Source organism: Oryctolagus cuniculus, chromosome 3 (assembly GCF_051225735.1).
Source record: "Oryctolagus cuniculus isolate XC-2025 breed Fujian yellow rabbit chromosome 3, ASM5122573v1, whole genome shotgun sequence".
Classification (NCBI taxonomy): Eukaryota; Metazoa; Chordata; class Mammalia; order Lagomorpha; family Leporidae; genus Oryctolagus; species Oryctolagus cuniculus.
The window spans coordinates 136,757,623-136,779,298 of record NC_142869.1 but is presented as its reverse complement, the minus strand read 5'-3'; the positions used below and the strand labels follow the sequence as shown (position 1 = coordinate 136,779,298).

General features: G+C 47.8%; 2 protein-coding genes across 4 annotated transcripts in view; one reads left to right on the top strand and one right to left on the bottom strand.

Moving 5' to 3' along the window:
• The window catches only part of HBP1 (HMG-box transcription factor 1), a 33,112-nt gene extending 20,009 nt beyond the window's left edge, over positions 1–13,103 (top strand). For both annotated transcript variants that reach the window (XM_002712037.6, XM_051849691.3), the window contains 4 exons: positions 627–771; positions 7,520–7,837; positions 10,262–10,403; positions 12,005–13,103. In XM_002712037.6, coding sequence (XP_002712083.1) covers positions 627–771; positions 7,520–7,837; positions 10,262–10,403; positions 12,005–12,022 — 623 coding nt within the window. In that variant the 3' untranslated portion in view covers positions 12,023–13,103. The remainder of the gene's footprint in view (positions 1–626; positions 772–7,519; positions 7,838–10,261; positions 10,404–12,004) is intronic.
• Positions 13,104–13,771: 668 nt separating this feature from the next.
• Positions 13,772–21,676, bottom strand: part of COG5 (component of oligomeric golgi complex 5) — a 358,927-nt gene continuing 351,022 nt past the window's right edge. For both annotated transcript variants that reach the window (XM_008258350.5, XM_070071149.2), the window contains 3 exons: positions 19,660–19,786; positions 19,141–19,220; positions 13,772–14,600 (listed from right to left, as the gene is read on the bottom strand). In XM_008258350.5, the coding sequence (XP_008256572.1) occupies positions 14,486–14,600; positions 19,141–19,220; positions 19,660–19,786 (322 nt within the window). In that variant the 3' untranslated portion in view covers positions 13,772–14,485. The remainder of the gene's footprint in view (positions 14,601–19,140; positions 19,221–19,659; positions 19,787–21,676) is intronic.

Here is a 21,676-nt window from a genome sequence, read left to right as displayed (position 1 = left end):
AGGGGGGAAAAAAGATTTGAAGGGAAAATTTCCTTCAAACTAAGTAAAAACGCCATAGAGAATGCTTATTATAATAATATCTAATGATGCTCGAGTATCTTAACAACAGTCAGATGGGTCTCTAATTCCTACAGGATTCCTCTAGCGTGCTATCATAAGTTCTGTGTTATTTTGGTATAGTTTGGGGAATGTTGTATTCTGGTAATCACATTTTGATTTATTTACCAGATATGTTGTAAACCTGAATCATTTTTCAAAGGCTTACTAGAATAACACCATAACAGTATGTTAAACATAATGTAATAATTCAGAGACTATCTCATGGTACTAATTATCATCATTTATCACTATCTTATAGGTTGATGGAAGTGCTGATTGATAGAGATGTACATATTAATAAAGTGTGTAATTACACTAGTTTGGAGGGCTTTTCCATTGTTGAAAGGAAATAATTACCTAGTACTTTTACCACAGATGCATGACCTGTGTTAGAAAAATCTAAATTTTAAGTAATTATTTTAATAACTTTTAAATTTTTTAGATGCAGAAATAATGGTAGGTCTGTTACAGAATCATCTGGGTGCTTTCTTTCACTCATCCTTTGTGCTGCTGTTGTTTGACTTCAGGTTGGTCCTCATTTTACCCAAGCCTGACTGTGGTGCAGCATGGCATTCCATGTTGTGAAGTCCACATTGGCGATGTCTGTCTACCTCCCGGACACCCCGACGCCATTAATTTTGATGATTCAGGGGTCTTTGATACATTTAAAAGGTAATATTGGGTAAAATCCCTTTTTTTATTTAAATTTATTCTTAATTTCTTTAATGATTGCTAAGTCAAATATTTAGAATTTGATAATTACAAAAGGACTACTTAAAGTATAGTCATGATGACATGACAAACTAGGTGGTTAAGTGTGAAGAATTAGAAGTTTTACATGAGTAGTCATATGGACAAAGCGAGTTTATAAAACATTTAGGATTAGATTAGAAACAATATCACACTGCATGACCAAGAATTTAGTGGATCAGCTTTGATAGTTACATTTGAAAAATCTGCTAAGTTTAACCAGCCTGTAAGCCTACTAGTCTTCATAGCTAATTCTTTCTTTGTGAGTAGTTACCTGTGTTTACTACTTATTTTCATCAAGGACATTAGTTGTTTAAAAATAGCAAAAATTTGACATTTGGAGATTTAGAAAGGGAGCAGTTTTTCCTGAGTTTACCTTGCTAGTAACTAGCAGAATAAAACATGAACCCATGTGTCCCAACTGTAAGTTGACTAGTGTCCCAGTTTATATGGGACTTTCCTGGGTTCAGCACTGAGTCCAGCATTCTTTTAAAACCCTCAGTCCTGACATACTGGGCCAGTTGTTTATCCTGCTCTCAGAAGGTACCCAGAGAAAGCCTTTATCTGGGATTTAAAAACTCACTCTTTTTTGAGATGATTATCCAGTATATAAGCATGTAAAGGCACTAAGTAAAGAATTCTTCAGAGTTCATATTATCCTGTACTTCTTATTTCATTCAACAAAATGCAATATATTTTATATATTCCTAAGGATAAGAGACATTGTTACTAAAAAAGCGGCTAGCATAGGGCCCACACCGCAGTCTGTTTCATAAATGTCCACGACATTGGAATCTAAGTGCTGTTTGACTGCATGTTTTAGTTTCTTTGAAAAACTATAGAAAAATCAGAGAATTTTAAGTATTCTTAGAATGTAGATACTGGTAAGTATGTTTTCGGTCAGGGTGTAACCTAATAGAAAATTTTGGGGGATACTTTGGCTTTATCTTGTAAAGGTGAGTATCAGCAATTCCATGTCCATTACACATACTCCAGAGGAAAATTCTTGTGGATAGAACAAGGTGATAGGGGCTGGCGCCGTGGCTCACTTGGTTAATCCTCCACCTGCGATGCCAGCATCCCATATGGGGGCCGGGTTCTGGTCCCGGTTGCTCCTCTTCCAGTCCAGCTCTCTGCTGTGGCCTGGGAAGGCAGTGGAGGATGGCTGAAGTGCTTGGGCCCCTGCACCTGCATGGGAGACCAGGAAGAGGCACCTGGCTCCTGGCTTTGGATCGGCGCAGAGCCGGCCATGGAGGCCATTTGGGGAGTGAACCAACGGAAGGAAGACCTTTGTCTCTCTCTCTCACTGTCTTAACTCTACCTGTCAAATAAACAAAAATAAAAAAAAAAAAATTTAAAAAAAAGGAACAAGGTGATGTGTAAATAAGCTTGTAGCTAGCTCTATTGCTCATAATAAAAATGTTATCAAACATTATCAGTACCTGCTAACTGAAGTATAATCATGCAGTGAAACTTTTTATCAGTTGAAAAAATTATAAGCTTTATAAATAATCTTCATCTTATGGTTATGTTGGGGGTTCCCTAAGACCACATTGTGATTCTGTGAGTCACCACAGTTGTGTTCATTGCCATGATTTATTGTGGCAAGGATCAGGAAAAGGAAAGAAATGGAGTGAAAGTCTGGGGGAAGCCAGTCTTGCAAGGTCCTCTCCGGTGGAGGAAGGCACAGAAGACGTGCTGAATTCCTTCTGCGGGAGTTGTGACAACACGTGTGAGGTGCTATCTGCCGGGGCCGCTCGTGAAGATGCCCAGCATCCAGGGTTTTACTGTGAGCTGATCGCCTCTGCTTGGTACCTGTCAAGATCCCGGACTTCCAAGAGAACAGAAGGTGTTTCAGAGTTGTTTGTGCAGTTTAGTTGCAGGAAGCGATTCTCGTCAGTGTGGGCATGCTAGGAATCATGGGAAAGTCCCAAAGGCCAACCGTATGGGAACACCTGTGAAAGGATACCACTCAGGCCTGCCATACTGTCTTCTTTGCACAATAAAACATTATGTGTTATGTGCTAGTGTAATAAGCATATTAACATAATACTTTGATAGTATTTATATTTATGAATCATAGGTTGTTTTCATAATAGAATGAGAAACCTAAGTTTAAGGAGCCTGGTTATCTTTGGGGCTGGCCAATGTGGAACATTTGTGATCAGTACAAACATCCACTTTTTCATTGGGATTCTGGGTTCACTTATATTTATATGCATGCTTCATAACTTATCTATATGCTACATGGAGTTTTTTTTTTAAAGATTTATTTATTATTTGAAAGGCAGAGTTACAGAGGGGCAGAGAGAGTGGTCTTCCATCTTCTGGTACACTCCCCAAATGGCCACAATGGCTGGAGCTTTGCCAGTCTGAAGCCAGGAGCTTCTGGGTCTCTCACATGGGTGCAGGGGTCCAAGGACCTAGACCATTTTCTGCTTTCCCAGGCCATAGCAGAGAGCTGGATTGGAAGTGGGGCAGGCGAGACTCGAACCAGTGCCCATATGGGATGCTGGTGCTGCAGGTGGCAGCTTTACTCGCTAAGCCACAGCGCCAGCCCTGTTACATGACTTTAAGATGTGAAGTATTGCATGGTGCAAAACTTGTGCTTTTTAATGCAAAAGGGACACTTGGCTGCTTAGTTCCTGTCCCTTCTCACCTGGAATGTTACTGTTACTTAACTTCCACCAAATGATCTCTCTCAAGACAGCCAGGTCATTGATCTCGTTTTACTTCTGAGTGACAGCAGCAAACACCAACAAGACCCTCCTTCCTCTTCCCACAAAGGAGTGGCCATTGGGCAGTTTGACCCAGAGAAACTATGAAAAAGTTGAGGAGCATGGAGGAGCACAAAGGTTTCCTGTGGACTGGGTTACAAAGTGGGGGTTAAGGGAGTTGAGGCCCTGCATCGGGAGGGCAAGAAGGGAAAGGCAGGCAGGAAGAACCAACAGACTACCAGGCCGCCTCAGACTAAGTTCCCAAGTGCACTTGGGGTTTTGGGGTAGCCTAATCTCTCGGGTCATGAGTTACTACATTTTAGCTTAGTGAGAACTGGAAGTAGTCAACAGTACATCCGTGAGCTCTTCCACACAATTTGAAGCTCTACTATGGAAATGAAACCCATTTTGAGACACTGAGCTAATTCTAGGCATCAGGCACTTTACAGCGGTCACTTGCGAAGCGAATGTTTCTACTCAGTAATTGATGATTTATTTTTATTTTTATTTTTTTAAATTTTTTGACAGGCAGAGTGGACAGTGGGAGAGAGAGACAAAGGTCTTCCTTTGCCGTTGGTTCACCCTCCAATGGCCACCGCCGCCGGCGTGCTGCAGCCAGCATACCGCGCTGATCTGATGGCAGGAGCCAGGTGCTTCTCCTGGTCTCCCATGGGGTGCAGGGCCCAAGCACTTGGGCCATCCTCCACTGCCTTCCCGGGCCACAGCAGAGAGCTGGCCTGGAAGAGGGGCAACCGGGACAGAATCCGGCGCCCCGACTGGGACTAGAACCCGGTGTGCCGGCGCCGCAAGGCGGAGGATTAGCCTAGTGAGCCGCGGCGCCGGCCCAGTAATTGATGATTTAAGAAACTTGCTGAGTACCTACTGTGTGTCAGGTACTGTTCATTGCCCTTCATTCTCCCGAGAGGGAGAGAACTAGATCCGAGGGAGGTTAAGGCACATGTTCCAGACAGAGCCAGTAAGTGTGAGAAGTTAGGATTTGAGCTTCGGCCTTAGAAGGCTGCCAGATGCAGTCCTGGGAGTGCCACCGCGTGCGAGCCTCTGCCGGGGCGCACTGGGTTTACCCTCCCAGCAGCACTGCATCACATGCACAAGTATTTATCTTTACTTAAATAAAAACCAGCGTCTGCATGATGTACTTAACCTGCCGCCAGTAGGTGGCAGAGCTGGGATTGGAACCCAATTGAAGGGTGACATTATTATGCTCTTCAGAGTTAATTTAAAAAATGAGTTAAGACATGGGCACACCTCTGTTTCCAGTCGAAAGGAGGAAATGGGTCAGTGTGTGCGTGTGGTGCGAGCTGATGGGCAGCGGGTAGCTCGGTGGGAGCATGAACTGGTGACGGTCGATTCAGATCCTAGCTCTGCAATACACTTGCTCTGGAAGCCTGCATACGTTGAGTAAACCTTTGAATTTTTTTTCCTATAAAATAGGGATAATAGTGAAAGAAGGACTAAAGAAGCTATTATGGGAGTACTTAAAAATTTATGGAAAATGAGATTAGAAGATAATTTTTGGTACAAAAATATTTTGAAGCCAGGGCCTAGGAAGGGTCTTCAGAAAGAAAGTTCATGGAAAATGTGTATAGTGAAAAACTCTGCATGGTTTGCACCAAAATAAACTTGTCTTTTAGTTCCTTTTACCCAGAAATCTTGGCAGTGTCCTTGTATGTGTGACGTAATAAGCACTACAGTATTGTGGACTTTGCCTTAAGAGTATTGACTCTACAGCGAGGACAGAAGTCTTTCCGAGCCCAAGGAACGACACATACACAGAGGCGTGAAAAGCCCCTGAGGCTGTGCAGCAAGGCTGAGCTCTGCTAAAGAGTGTCCAGGCTGTGTGTTAATGCTGGTGCAGTCATGTCAAAACCCTGAGTTTTGTGACTGACTGTTTCTGATTTCAGTTGTAGCCATAATGGAGATAATGATTATCTTGTGCCACTAGAGGGCAGCGTTTTCAAATTTTAGTAATTAGTGAACCTTCTGTCTTTTGGTATTTTGAATTTTAATTAAATATTTTCTTTTAGTAAAGATTAATAAATTTATGTTATATCTCATTTATAGTGCTTACTCTCCTGTTTTCCTAAATAGAAAGGGCTTAAGATATTACACAAATTGCAATCCTAGCAAATGAACATTCTCTTACGTAATACTGATTATTGTGTGCTCGTTTTGGGATCAAAGTATATTTTGTGTACGCCTTTGAGAAGAGACATTGTTGGCCAGTAATGACAATTCATTTTTACTGTGTATGGTGGATGGTGTGTGACTACTTCATTCATTTAGCTCTTTCTGCCTGAAGAATACTTAATAATTTCTCATATTTTACCTAACACCAGCCCATTTTGATGTATGACAAGAATTTCTGTGTCAGGGATGGCAGAATTGGATTTAGAAGAGAAGCTGAAAAGATTTTCTGTCAAGGAGGTAACAAAACACAGGCAGAAAATCAATACAGTTGGAACGAAAGAGGTTTTTTTTTCCTTTTAAGATTTATTTATTTGAAAGTCAGTTACGCAGAGGGAGAGAGAGAGAGGTCTTTCATCCGCTGGTTCATTCCGCAATTGGCTGCGATGGCCAGAGCTGTGCCGATCCGAAGCCAGGAGCTTCTTCTGGGTCTCCCATGTTGGTGCAGGGGCCCAAGCATTTGGGTCATCTTCTTCCGCTTTCCCAGGCCACAGCAGAGAGCCAAATCAGAAGTGGAGCAGCCAGGACTCGAACCGGCGCCCACATGGGATGCTGGCACTGTAGGTGGCAGCTGTACCTGCTAAGTAAGCCACAGCAGTGGTCCCACAAAAGTTTATTTAAAAAATTTATTTATTTGAAAAACAGAGAACACTTCTCTGGTTTACTCCCCAAATGGCTGCTTAGGCTGGGTTTGGGCAGGGCTGGGCCTTTTAGTAATGGAGCCATCACCACTGTCACTTGGGGGGCCATGATAGCAGGAGGCTGGAAACGAGAGCCAGACCCGAGTACTGAACCCAGGCACTGCAGTGTGTGACGCAGGTGTCTCCACTGGCATTTCAACCACCAGGCCAAATGGCTGCCAAAGAATTCTTTTGCCTGATGTGTATTTAGGCTGTGGTCTGCATTAGCTCTAATTTTCAGCTGATACTTTGACTTAGTAGGATTCTTACTTGGTCATCTTGAGTTGAGCCAAGGGCAGTCCCAGGTGCTGAGGTTTTGGCGAGGAATCCTAGGGCTTTGGAGCTGCACAGGTCTGGGCTTGATGCTGAGCAGTGCCACCTGTGGCAGCAGCACATTGCCTGTTGTAGCCTGTGCTTCGGCTCAGAGTGGTGACAACGATGGCCCTCCAGGCTGGCTCGAGGAGGGTGAGACACAGAATGTATAGTTCACATTCATGCCTATGCAAAGAGAATGCGGTATTTCCTGATGAGTGGGTTTTTGCCATGAACTGTGACTAGCTGTGTGAGAAGATGCAATGGTCTTCTGTGTGCTTTAAGTTCCTTTAGTGGCATTTACCAGCTTGGCACTGCCTTCGTCTACCTTTTTGTCGTCTGTATCATTTACTCCTTAGGCCTGGTGTATGCCTGATAACTCCATTTAAATTTTCTAGATCTAGGTTCCTTTGAGGCAAGAAACAAGATGATCAGATTTGTCAGAAAGTGACAAATGACCAGGCTGCGTGGGACTCGAGGGAGTGTGTGCTGTGAATAGTGTGTTGATTACACCAGGTTCATGGAGGGTGCACTTTTCTTTTAAACTTTTGTACTTGGAGTTTTAATGAGTAATTCCAGCAGTGCGTATAAAAAATTTAATTTGAAAGCAACTTACAATGGCAAAGTTATTGAAGTAGTGTTGGCATGATTATGTAGGGAAAAATGCACTGAAATTTCCAATGAGTTGGTAAGTTTGTTTTTTCTTTTTAAAATACATCCTGTTGAGACAAGCTAAACTGTTTTTTGCGTTTTCAGCTATGACTTCACCCCCCTGGACTCCTCTGCAGTGTACGTGTTAAGCAGTATGGCTCGTCAGCGCCGTGCCTCTCTGTCCTGTGGAGGACCTGCTGGCCAAGACTTCGCAGCATCTGGGTTTAGTAAAAACTGTGGCTCACCGGGATCATCACAGCTCTCTTCGAATTCTTTGTATGCTAAATCTGTCAAAAACCACAGCTCAGGGACTGTGAGTGCCACTTCTCCTAATAAGTGCAAAAGACCAATGAATGCCTTCATGCTTTTTGCCAAAAAATACAGAGTTGAATATACTCAGATGTACCCAGGGAAAGATAACAGGTAAGCGATAATGATTTTAATTCTGATAATTGACACTGAAGTGTGGTTCTGAGTACCTTCATTAGTAAGTCTGTTCCCCCAGCAGTTAGTGTTAGCAAGGCTGCTTTCTGGACTGTTCTCATGGTGACTCTCACTGTAGCTTCAGGTGTTAAGGTTCTATCAGGTTAGACCTCTTACTGCTCACCGGTCTTTCTCAGTCTATTTTGGTCACCATCTAACACTGAGGTATGTTCTGTCTCTAGAATTCAGTGGAAAACTCATGTCATTTTGAACTCAGATTTTCCCCTTGTCTCTATTTATTATGACATCTTTATTAAAAAAGTTCACAGCTGTGGGGCAAGTTGTGAGGGAATGAAGTTAAGATTTATTTATTTGAAAGGCAGAGCGCGCAATAGAGACACAGATCTTCTGTCTGCTGATTCATTCCCCAACTGGCTGCAGTGGTTGGGGCTGGGCCAAGTTGGAGCCAGGAGCTTCTTCCAGGTCTCCTACACAGGTGCAGGGCCCCAAGCACTTGGGCCATCTTCTACTGCTTTCCTAGGCCATAGCAGAGAGCTGGGTCAGAAAAGGAACAGCTGGGACTTAAAGTGGCATTCTTATGGGGTTCTGTTAGCCGGCTACGCCACAGTGCTGGCCCCAGGTCTAACATTTTAAAACCAGTGATGGGGCAGGAGCTGTGGCGCAGCGAGTTAAAGCCCTTGCTTGAAGCGCCGGCATCCCATATGGGGGGCAGTTCTAGTCCCGGCTGTTCCTCTTCTGATCCAGCTCTCTGCTGTGGCCTGGGAAAGCAGTAGAAGATGGCCCAAGTGCTTGGACCCCTGCAGGGCCATCTGGGGAGTGAACCAGCAGATGGATGACCTCTCTCTGTAACTCTTTCAAGTAAATATAAAACAAACACTAAAAACGGTGTTATTTTGAGTCTAGCAAATGCAGTTAACTTATTTCAGAATAAGTTTTCTAAGTGTCTTGTAATACCACCTTCAAAAACATTCCACCCTTACTTTGAAAGGGGTGTGTGTGTGGTGCTTAATGATTTGCTTACATGTACCTTTAACTCAAAGGCTACAGAAGTTGGTTTTTAATTCTGGGAGCCACAGTACAATGTTGCGTTAGCTGCGTTTGCTGCATGTTTAATTTTGTTGGCAAGTAGCAGAGCAGCTTCTGTGATGATGATTCTCTTGAAAGCACAGATGCCCATCACTTTGACATGAGGTCTTCAAAAAGTTCATGGAAAATGCATCTGATGAAAGCAAGCCTGTGCATGGATTTGATATTTTGCACAAAATAAACTTGTATTTTAATCATATTGTTCCAGAGACTTTCTGAAGACCCTCATGCACATTGTAGAATGAGACAGAACCTGCTTTGTACAACGTCATGCAGTGAATGGTCAAAAACTCTTCATAGAAGGAAAACGGTTTATGTCTGTGTGCTGTGGTGAGGCTGAATATTTAGGTTAGCAGGGGGACGATAAGTAGAAATAGGAATATGATATATTCTTTCAGTTTGACTTCTTATTTTTTTTTTAAGATTTATTTATTAGAAAGAGTTCTACAGAGAGAGAAACAGAAGCAGAGAGTGGTCTCCCATCCACTAGTTTACTCCCCATTTTGGCCTCAAAGGCTGGAACTGAGCTAATCCAAAGCCAGGAGCTTCCTCCAGGTCTTCTCACGAGGGTGCAGGGGCCCAAGGACTTGGGCCATCTTTCACTGCTTTCCCAGGCCATAGCAGAGAGCTGGATCGGAAGTGGAGCAGCCGGGACTGGAACCAGGGTCCATATAGGATGCCGGTACTGCAGGCAGTGGCTTTACTCACTACGCCACAGCGCCGGCCCCGGTGTCTTGATTTTGAGTGTATCTAGTTTTCTCGGGTGTTTAGTACAAATACTCCCTAAGGTTTACTTAGTTTTTGAGAGGTCAACAGTGAGGTATGCTTAGTTATGCCATTTTGACTAGGGTTGCATGAATGAAGACTTTTCGTAAGTCTTCATTAGGTTGTGGCACAAAACAACTTCTAATATGAGCTGCTTATGCTGATGATACTGAATGCTGTCTGTCTGCCTTTTATATCTTCAACTTGTAAAAACTTAGGTGCTAGGATAGATCCATATTACATTTAGTTGAAGCGTTTTCTGTGGATTTAACTTTGTAGAATATGCATATGAGTTCTAACCACTTGAGATGTCCTTCGGCAGTTGGGAATACTGGCATCATCCCAGAAGGGTGAAATGTCGGGACTGAGAAGTGGACCGTGTGACTTGGGGTTTTACTGGAAATGACGGTTACAGCCTTGACCTTTGCACTGCTCTGTGAGGATCAAGATCTTCTTTTAACTTTACATTTGTTCCTGAAGTAGCAGCACTTGGCATGATTTTATGAAAAACTTTGGCCTTTATAAAGCATTTTGTAAATATTTATTTTACAGAGCCATAAGTGTGATCCTTGGTGACAGGTGGAAGAAAATGAAGAACGAAGAGAGAAGGATGTACACATTAGAAGCAAAGGCTTTGGCAGAAGAACAAAAGCGTTTAAATCCTGACTGTTGGAAAAGGAAAAGAACCAACTCAGTACGTGTCAACAGTCACTTAGAATCACCTTGACGCAGTCCCCTAGGTTTCTGGCGTGTTGGTGCCACTGCTGTAGCCTTGGAAGCGCTGTGTGGACGCTCTTTGTCAGCATGCGTACTCTTCAGAATGTGCTGACGTGTTCATGCCTCCTTGTAAGGGAGACTGCCTTCCGTGCATCATTAAGTAGCACTTACTTTCTTGGGACGGAAGTGGAAACAGCAGGCAAGCTTAAGCTTAAGCGTGCTTGTCCTGCACGTTGAAGTGCGGAAATCATGGTGTCGGTAGTGCAGGTTGAACATCCCTAAATCAGAAATCCCCAACCTAAAACTTCTGGTATCACTCAAGTTTTGGATTCCAGATTTTCGGATTTGGGATGCTCAGGCAGTGAAGTCTATATAAATATTCCCAGATCCAAAAATGTCCTAAATCAGACATTTTTGGTTACAAGCATTTGAGTTAAGGGATGGGTTGCTAGCTGGATGTTAGCCATGAGTATCACAGTAGAGAATGTGTCCAATTCTTGGTAGTATCTTTTTTTTTTTTTTTTTTTTTTTTAAGATTTTATGCATGAACTTGAAATAGAGGAGGAAAGAGAGAGAGGGGTCTTCCATCCACTGGTTCATAAGTGGCCACAATGGCCAGGAGCTTCATCTGGATCTCCCATGTAGGCAGTAGGGGACTAAGTACTTGGAGTATCCTCCAGTTCTCTTCCCAGGCCATTAGCAGGGAACTGGATTGGAAGTTGAGCAGGTGGGACATAAACAAGCACCCATGTGGGATGCCGGCATCACAGGTGGCAGCTTTACCCATTCTGCCCTTCTGCCACAACGGCAGTAGTCGGGGAGGTGTTTTCTTCATCTAGACGTCGTACGCCTCAGCACCAGCCCAGTAGTGTCTTCATAGTCCTTCTTCTTTCATTGGTGAGAGCTGATGAAGATCGATGGTAAGAGTAGGTTAACCTAAGAGTAGGGGACCTCTGCCATTGGCCCAGGATTTCTGGGTTTTTAAAACCTTAAGAGAAAAAACCTGGAAGGACCATAGAGGGTGATAAACAAGTTTGCAGTATAATAGTTATCTTGGATGGACTTGGTTCTTAGAATCACTAAACATCTTTACAAGAATTTTCACATGATAGAAATAGTTGGGCCTCAGTTTGGAAGACCATTTAAAGTGAAGATGTCTGTAGTCTCTGTAGTAGGGTGGCTGGCTGATGACATTTATTCATTCTGTGTAAAAAAATTATGCCTGTTTTTATCAGGTGATAAGTATAGTTGAAAATAAGCAACATGCAGGTCACATCTGTTTAAAAAAACAGCTGAGAGAGCCACTCCCGGGCCACAGCAGAGAGCTGGCCTGGAAGAGGGGCAACCAGGACAGAATCCGGTGCCCCGACCGACCAGGACTAGAACCTGATGTGCCGGCGCCGCAAGGCGGAGGATTAGCCTAGTGAGCCGCGGTGCTGGCCCTGTCTCTTTTACATATTTTCTGGATGCTTGAGCCACAGGTTTTAGCAAATTTGTGAAAATCATCTTTGAGAAAGTGATCTTTTTCTTCATACATTGAATTTGCATACATTCACTGAGTCTAATTTCTTTCCACAGGGCTCACAACAACATTAAGCCAGGATACATATGTCCTCAAGTCTGCATTTGTGTAAACATTGACTCCTGATGGAAAGACTTAAGAGGATCAAGGTCTCACCATGTGTCCTGAATTCGTGGGACGACCATACAACACTGATAGCATTGAGTCTTGAAATGATTTAATTATAAGAGTGAGGATTTGCTTTCTCCATTAGAGCATTAAGTAAGCTAAAACTATCAACATTGTAAACCAAATTGCCTTATTTTCCTTCCAAACTTCATATATGTCTATCAGGTAATATAGGCTTGAAATTGATATCCTGTGGTGCTAAAGTACAGTAGAAAGAGAGCAGAAGTGTATACATGTTTTATTTTAAATTGTATGAAAGGGGAATTCAAAATACGTAACTGCTGTTTCTACATTGGCTCCTTACGGCTTAGTAATCCGTACCGTACACATGACGGAGTGGAGCAGAGGCTGGGAGTCGGCCTTTCCCCGAGCACCACCACGTGGCCCAGCATCTGTGCCAAACACGGGCGCGCGTAGTCTGGCCAGTGCCAAGAGACTGCCAGAACGTGTGGTAGGTGGAGGGTGGCAGTATCCCAGGAAGAGCGCCACCTGCTGCAGTTACCGAGGGCAGTGCTGAGTTTATGCACCAGGTGGCAGCACCCAGCCATTATTTCCAGTGGAGACCTAGCCCAGGCCAAGGTAAACTTAGTTAATAGCATTGAGATATAGTCACTGTAATGGTGCTATTAACAGTTCGACACCATTGTATTTTTTAACTTTGTGCTCTATATCTCAGCCACGTATCTTAAATATATTTTGTCATCATATCTATGGTGGGGGCAGACTTTGCACTTCTCACAGTGCAACACTTGCACTTTACTTCTCCTCCAGCTGTCTAAAGTGAGAGCAAATACATTGGCAATATGACTGCTTTTGCTCTGAGCTACAATCATGGCTTCTCATGTTACTTACCAAGTGGTGTTTCTGGTTAGGAATCACAGCTGTAAAATTGATTTCAGTTCATTACACTTCTTCATGATGTTGCCCCTAAATTTTGCACACTATATTCTTGTATATTATTTCAAATAAAATAAAAAAAAAAAGTCATTTCTGGCTGCTTCTTGAAGCTGCTTGGGTTTTTGTCTGTTTTAAAGTCAGAGTAAGAGAATGGCTGCAATGGTGGGGCTGGGCCAGGCTGCAGCATCTTCTGTGTCCTCAACTGGGTGGAGGGGTCCAGCACTTGGGCCGTCTTCCACTGCTTTCACAGGTGCATTCGCAGGAAGCTGGATCCAAAGTGGAGCATCTGGGGCTCAAACTGGTGCCCAGCTTGGATGCTGGCCTGCAAGTAGTGGCTCAACCCCCTGCACCATAGCACTGGCTCCAGGATTTTTTAAATTAAAATGCTAATGATGAAACAGGAGTTACAGAAAAATAGGGACTTTATCAACTATAAAAAATCTTGGGGCTGGTGCTGTGGTATAGTGGGTAAAGCTGCCGCCTGCAGTGCTGGCATCCCATATGAGCACTGGTCCAAGTCCTGGCTGCTTCACTTCCAATCCAACTCTCTGCTGTGGACTGGTAGGGCAGTAGAAGATGGATGGCCCATAGTCCTTTGGCCCCTGCATCTGCATGGGAGACCTAGAAGATCCCAGCTCCTGGCTTCAGATAGGCCTAGCTCTGGCTGTTGCAGTCATCTGGGGAGTGAACTAGCAGATGGAAGACTTCTCTCTCCCTCTGCCTAACTTTGCCTTTCAAATAAATAAACATTAATAAAAAACCTTTACAGAATACTTTTATTCTTAACTTGGCATCTTTTTCACAAGGTTATAATGGCCCCCAAAGTATGCTTCTAATAGATGAAAAAAAACTATAAAGAAAGCCTTACTTTATTTACAGATACAGAATGATGTTTTTTAAATAAGCACATACAGCCCTTTTTCTTAGCTCTGGCATAAGCCAGTGATTACCAAACTTTATTGTGTACTGGAGTCACTTTGAAGATTGACGTCTTGATGCCTGGTTCACACTCCCAGGTGTGTTAATGAACACGGATGTCTCTGGGCATCAGGATTTCTCAGGTTCCCAGGTGGTCTGAATGTGCGGCCACAGTTGGGGGCCACTGGGCGCTATACTCACTTGGTAAAGAAGGTGGTGGGGTGGGAAAGGCAGGATACTGGTAACTTGATCCACCTCTTTAAAAAGCAGTGGGGAATGCTTTTTACACACACATGCACACGCACATGGGTGTGTGCACCCATGGTGGCAGGACAGAAATCTGGGCCCCCACAGGAGCTGGAAGAGGAGAAAAGGGTTGGGTGTCTTCTGGGGAGAGGAGCTTGTGGCGTTCACAGGTGCGACAGCGCCTCTGTCCTCACACGGTGCTCCTGATGAGTGCTCAAAGCGGAGAAGGAGCAGCAGGAGACACAGCCAAGGCCATTCCATCCTAAGACGGCAGGTAGGGGCTGCCAGCTACAGGGACTCATGTGCCACTACTGATGGGCAGACATGGCTTTCTGAAGCAGCTGGAGCATGATGGGATAAACTGGTGCAAATTCTTTGCCTTCTCTACTTCTCACAGACTGAACATAAGCTTCCAGGGCTCCCCTGAAAACCAAAAAGACAATGTCAAGACATTGCAGTAACAAAACAAAACAGACTCGGCGGCACCAATACTCAGACTGGAAGTAAACCGTTTCTGGAATCACTATGCCCAGTTCCAGGAGCCTTTAGTCACTAGTAGTGTTACCATGGTTACTGCAAAACTTTAACCACTGCTAGCCTGCACTGTGGCCTTTTCATCACCAGCAGGCGCGCTCGCCCTCGTTCCCTAGGAAAGACAACTCTGCGAAGCTGCAGGCAGCTGGGGCCCTGCGGCCGGCGCAGTCCCAGTCACTGGATGGACTAGGACCAGCTGTGACTGGCACGAACACTCCTGAGCTCTCCTGGTAGGCCAGCTGCGTCACGAGCAGCAGCGTGAATGCGGTCAGGCTGTGTCACCCAGCATTTCCTGGACTGCTGCTGGGTTTCAGTTCATGTGGCCTAAAATGATCGACCACTGGCTTCCATTTTGTTGTCATCAGCAAGTGACGTGCAAATGAACGTGAGCCCACAGAGGGTGAGGAGGGGTGCTTGCTCCTGGACTCAGGTACGGATGCCTCTAACGAGGCGGGGGCTGCCACACACAGTCTCTCTGTTCACAAAGCAGCACCTGAGGCCTTTGCACATTCTCTTCCTTCTGGAATGCCCTTCCCTGCTCTTCCTCGCAGGTTCATTTCTCGGGACTGGGCGTCAAAAGCCGTTCCCAACTCCAGGCTGCACGGAAGAATGGGGAGCACCTGGAGCTCCAGGAAGGTGGGGAGAGGTCTGGCTTCAGTAGCGTCAGCCCTGACATGGTGGGATCCAGCATTTGCGATCCCCGGAGGCTGACTCCTCGCCCCGTTCGGGGTAGGCCCTCATTGAAGACACTTCTTCACCACAACCAAAGTTACTCCCGTTATCGGCACGCACAAGTCTGCACGGGCACACCACGTGGAGTGCAGCACTCTTAGCGGTGATCTGTGGACTGCCCTTGTCCCTTAGTGGAGCTGTTTCTCCCAACAGCCAAAGACTGGCTGCTTCCAATCACATTTGTCAGGGTGTGCGCCGCCCCGGGCAGCCGGCCCCGCGCCCTGGCCGAAGCCCTTGTACGCTCCTGTGCAGTGGCAGTCTCCACAGGCTCTCAACGCCCTTAACGGCGCATCTGGAGTCTCTGTGGTGGGACTCAGAGGAACCGGCAGTGCACGGCCAGGGAGTTGGATCCCTGCTTAACAAGTGCACGCAGATCAGCCTAGCAGTTTCATCTGCATTCAAAGGATAAGACATTATATAAATGACATGGTGTGCAGAAGGAAGCGCAGAGCTAAGTCTGCTTAGATTGGTGTTTTTTTTTTTTTTTTTTTTGTATTCATCAAAACCTCCATCAGAACTATGGGGAGAAAAACAGATTAAGCTGCCCGCCCACATGAAATGAGACCAAGGTTTTCAAGCACTTATTACATTTCTTCATTTGCTTCAGCACAACATTAGCTTTCTTGGAAGTCAGGCCAAGCATTATGTAAGTCTCAACTCTGGTTTGTCACCAAATTAAGCAGATTACTGAAGTTATCCTTACTGGGAAAAAAAACAAAACCTAACACAAATAACGAGCAGAGGAACGGCTCACGATGTGGCGACACTGCCCGTGTGGCACGAGCTAACCAAGTGGAGATGGTCTGGAAAGCAGGCATTACACGGTGTGAGGGGTGCTGACGTAGGGAGCTGACTGCAGAAGACACGCCTCACCAGGCAGTCGGACCCCCAGCTGGTGTTCCTGGGGCAGGCGTGCACGGTCCAGCACTGCCCTGCAGGGACACAGCCTGTGGGTCCAGGGCTTGGGCGGGGGCGAGGGGCGAGGGGCTCAGGATGCGTGTGCCTGTTGCAGGGTGAGCGTTCTACCTGGTCAGTGCGCTCCGGGGGCTTTTCAGATATGAAGTGCTCCTCCAACGGGTCACACGGGGCGCTCTGCTGCAAGCCGGTGAGTCGGCGGGCCGCAGGCCAGTGCTGGCGCTTCTACACCAGAGCCTGGTCCCTCACTCACTGGAAACACACCCAACGCTCACTCGCCCACAGGGATGAGGGGATGAGGCAGGTGCCGCCCCTGCCCCCGCAGCTCTCCTTGGTGGGCACTGGGGAGGCACAGTTTCTCCACTTGGGCCGCTTGGCCCCCGGAAGGCAGGCGATCACTCTGACTCCAGAAGTGAGTTCCTCACTCACTCGAGCCCCGGAGAGCGCTCTGGTGTCAGAGGAAATGGGCAGAGTCTGTTGGGTGCCGTTTTGGCGGCGGCAGCGGTTACACTGGCCTCAGTGTGCCCTTCTTTATGACAACCAAACGCCGCTGTGCTGGGAGGCAGCGAGTGAGCACCCCAGCAGCTCCGCCCCAGCAGCTACAACAAACCTGCTGACATTTAAAGAGCAGTGCTCACCCTGGGTTTACCTACAGGGAAAGAAAAAGTCAGCCGTGATGCCCTGGGCTGCGGGGGCAACGCGAGCTGTGCACTAATTCGCGAGAAAGAAGGTGCCCTGGGATGGGGGCTGCTCCTCGCCGAGAGCTGGCCCGCAGCAGCAGGGCAGCTGTGCCCAGTCCCCCAGGGAGGGCTCGGTTTCCGCCCAGGGCACGCGGGCTCCGGGAGCAGCCATGTGCGCAGGGACGCTTCGGCCGCATTTAAAAAGCACGACAGCATTTTCGAGCATGATTTTCAGTTACTAAATATAGGCTCAGCAACAGTACTGCTGATGAAATCACTCGGGAGACATTTTTAAAGAGAAGCAGAAGAAAACAGGCTTGTGATGTCCCCACAGCCGGCAACTGTTGTGCGTGAACTCATTCCAACTTGTTCAGAAGACAAAGACGAACCCTCTTCAGTCAACTGAGGCTTCTATTCCAAGCATGGTGAGCCGAGGGACCTCTGGGGAAAAGCACCCACAAGAGACACTGACCGTGCCAGGGTCAGGCCCTTTTAACCACGCCCATTCGCTATCTGCACAGGCTCCGCGCACGGAACTCTGGGTCAGTGTCACTTGTGGAACTGATGCACCACGCTCTCAGCGAGCATCCTCTGTGGAGTCTTGCCCTGACAATGGGAACGTGGACCTGCCCGAGGAGCTGGGAGAGACCCGGGCCACGCCACAGCCCCACACATCCCCTGGTGGTCTGGGCACTAGGATTTCTCAAAGCCCCATTAATGCGTCCCCTTCTAAACGTGGGTCACAACCACCCTACCATGCTGGCCTCACTCTGCACTGAGGTTCAAACTCAAGCTTGCTGGGTGGGTGCTGTGGTCCCAGCTCCCTGGGGACTTGCGCGTGGCTTCAAGAGTGACCAGCTGGACCTGCAGAATGAAGTGACAGGAGCTGAATGACAGTTTCAGGGTTTTCTAGTGTGGTAGCTGGTTAGGTGGCAGAGACCTTCCGACAGACAGGAAGAACAAGTGAGAAAGGAGGTTTGAGGGCAAAGGTGACGTGGAACGTCTGAGACTGAGACTTGTGTGGGTACCTCAGTGGCAGTGCAACAGGCACCTGCTCAGGGCCCCACAATCAAGTGAGTCACAGCCCTGGGGGCATCAGGGACGAGAGAGGCCACCAGAGGCCTGTGTCTGGGCTTTCCCGGGAACCAAAGTACACACAGAACATCAGAGAAGGAAAAAGAACCTGGAACAAAGCGTTAGGAACGAAGGCATTCAAGGAATAGATGGCAGAAGACAACCTAGCAAATGCTTTAGGGAAAAAGGGCCAGACGTCAGACCAGCAACAGGTGACCAGGGAAGCACCAACAGGACAGGGGCGCTGATCCTGACAACTCTGCCATTGCCCCTTCGGGATGGAGATCTTTCTCTGACAACACCACTCAGTGTCACGTAGCTGGCCCATGTCTCTCCCCCGGTTGCCGGTCTGGTCGGGGTTTCCTCAGTGCCTGGTGCATCTGCCATCAGTAACAACGCACTGAGCGAGCTGATGCGTCTCGAGAAGGGAACGGCAGTCACCCCAGCAAACAGCGCGGAGCAGGCAGAGCGAGGACGTCCCGGCGCACGCCGGGGAGGGCGACTTCAGAGGACAGAGTAGATGGGGGCCAGACGCCCACTGAGCCGGCAGGGAAAGCACCCCAGCCTGGGCAGGGCTGGGGCACATGGAGGTCTGTGTGGGCATGCGTGGCACACGCGCATACGCACCAATGCGTTCCTGGGCAGTCCTGGAGGACATGAGGGATTTAAGCGGCTGCTGGGCTGTCCTTGTTCCCCCCTAACAATTGCGTCCCATTTCGGTATTTTTCAAAGTTCATTTGCATCTGTACTCCACCAATTAGGTAACCGCAAAACATGAAAACGAAGCAGAAAGCATGGAGCCAGGGAAAGTCTGTCCATGCCTCTCCAAACCAGAAGAGCAGGGTCCTCGGGCTGGGTCAGGCATGGAATGGCTGGGAAGGATGCGGCGGTTTGGGGGTGGAGGGCGCGGGCAGCACAGTTCCCATGCGAGGTGCCCCGCACCTGTGTGCCCTGCAGGGGCGGAGGTGCCCTCATGGCCACGCCCACCCACGCACTGCGCCCGCCCCTGCCCCGGCTCCCAGCTTTACCTGATGAGGAGCAGCCTGTCCTTCTCAGAGGGATGGTCGTCCAGCCACTGGGAGAAACGCGCGTGGGACCACTCCGCCCTCTGCAGGGGAGAAAGACAAGGAGACAAGAGCGCGCACAAGCATCCTGCAGCAAACGGCTGCAGATGTTGGCTCTAAAACCACGCCCGCTGGTTTGCAAGGTGCAGGAGCAGCTGCAGGAGGAGGCGCCACAGGCCCTGGTGCGCCTGCCTGCCTGCCTGCCTGCCACCCACGCAGTCTTCTGGACCCCTCAGCCCCCGTGATCACAAGTTCCCGTGACACTCTCATCTAAAAGGCGCCCTCCAGAGTCGGGGGTCACTTTCTGCACTGAGAACGCAGACGCTGGGCAGCTGAGTTTTCCCTGCCTAGTCCCTGGCCACTGTCACAGACATCCACACTACATAAGGCACTGGGGACCCAGGAACGCCCGCAGCGAGGGGGCTTGGTGCTCACCCCGCTAACCAGGAGCACTCACACGGGGTGCTGGCTTCGCTTGATTACCTGGAAGGGGGACTTCAGCTCAGCAGGTGCGCGCGTGAACAAGAACTGGATGACGACGCTGAAGGGAATGATGTCCCCCAGTGCTGGGCTGTTGGCCACATGTTCACTGGTCTGGAACAGCAGTGGTCTGCAAGAGGGAAGCAGAGGGTCACAGAGGCAAGGCGGCTGGGGACTCCTCCGCGGAGGGCGGCATTCCCCCCAAGGCTGGCTCCTGGCGCCCTCCACGCCCTGCTGCGAGGCCTGGGCTGCGTGGCATCCGGCAGCCGCATCCGGGACCCCTGCTGTACTGGGTTGATGGGTCTGAAGGGAGCTTCCAGTGGACTTGGCGAAATCCCCTCTTGGAGCTTTTCCAACCAATGGGCTCCAGTCAAACAGTGCACAGAGTGAAGGCTTCAAGTGGGTGTGACTAACGGACTCTTCCCGGGGCCAATCCTTTCAGCTTTCATTTTAGACAGAATCATTTTTGGGGGCTCTAGTCTAAGGTAGGTCAATTCAAACTTTTTCTACTCAGCTTTTCAAAACAGCAATTATGTATTTGTCTACATAAAGCTGCATCCGCTGACAGTCACCAAGCAACTGATGCTTGCTCCTAATACGGCCCGTCCACAATTTTACAAGAGGGATGTGCAGGCCAATCCGCTCCACTACCCCCAACTCCCACCTCATGCACAAGTCTGCCAAGGATGACAAGCCGTCATTCATCTGTCCTTGGCTTTGAGCGCTGATGGGCAAGAGCTGATCACAAGCTGGAGCTACTGAAGGTTGAGTCTCAGGGGTAGGAGGCCAGCACCACCGCTTGATGGACAGGTAATGACGGAGCCTGGTCTCCGCCTTCACCCCACCTACTCTGGACCATCTACGAATCTACAAAAGCCTGTATAAAACAGGGGCAAATGTCTGCCTTACATTAATGAGGTATGTATGTATTTGAAAGGCAGAGAGAGACAGACAGACTCGGATACGGGCTGACTGGTGTACTATTTACTGGTTTACTACCCAAATGCCTGCACCAGGCTGAAGTCAGGAGCTGGAAACTTTATCCCAGTTTCCCATGCAGGTGGGAGGGATCCACCTACTTGAGCCATCACCTGCAGCTTCCCAGGGCTCACATTAGCAGGAAGCCGGAACCAGAAGCCAAGCCAGTACCGGAACCCAGGCCTACCGATGTGGGATGTGGGCATCCCACGCAGCATCTTAACCGGCTGCAGCAGCGCCCCCCACAGTGGAAAGGTTTTTAATCAGCAGTTGGTAGTGCGTTCAACAGACAGCTGTTTGGCATTGGATCCATACATTAGAAAAAAAAGTCTTCGTATTGTCTATCCCACAAAGTCTATCTCTGACAGGGATTTTTCTAATTTCAACTGTTTTATCAAATAACATTATTTTGTTATCTATTTTTAATTATTGGGGAAACACTTTCATTAGATTAAAAAGTTTTATATATTTACTTATTTGAAAGTCCGAGTTCCTGAGAGAGAAGGCAAGACAGAGAGAGATCTTCCACTCACTGTTTCACTCCCCACATGGTCACAACAGCCAGGGCTGGGCTAGGCTGAAGTCGGGGGTTTCCCCTGGGTCTCCCACGTGTGTGGCAGGGGCCCAAATACTTGGGCCACCTTCTGCTGCCTTTCTCAGGCCACTAGCAGGGAGCTGGATCAGACGTGGAGCAGCCGGGACTGGAATCAGTACCCAGAGGTGATGCGGGTATCACAGGGTAGCAGCTTCACTCGCTTCAGCACGCCAGCCCCCAGGGAAATACTTTATTCACCTTGTCAGTTGCCAGAAAGCTGCAAACCAGACATTGTATGGGAGTCGAGGCATAGACTTCCTGTGGCCACAGTGAGAAGGTGGGACACTCGCCATGATAACTGTCAAGGCCCAGATCATTCCAGTGTTCCAAAAGGCCCCTGCCCAAGCATGAAAGCGCCGCTGAGGGGGTTTGGTTTGGTCTGCGGCATCCCTGTAAGTCCTTCTCACGAAAGTGAGAGCTCCCAGTTCTACCAACATCACCATCGTA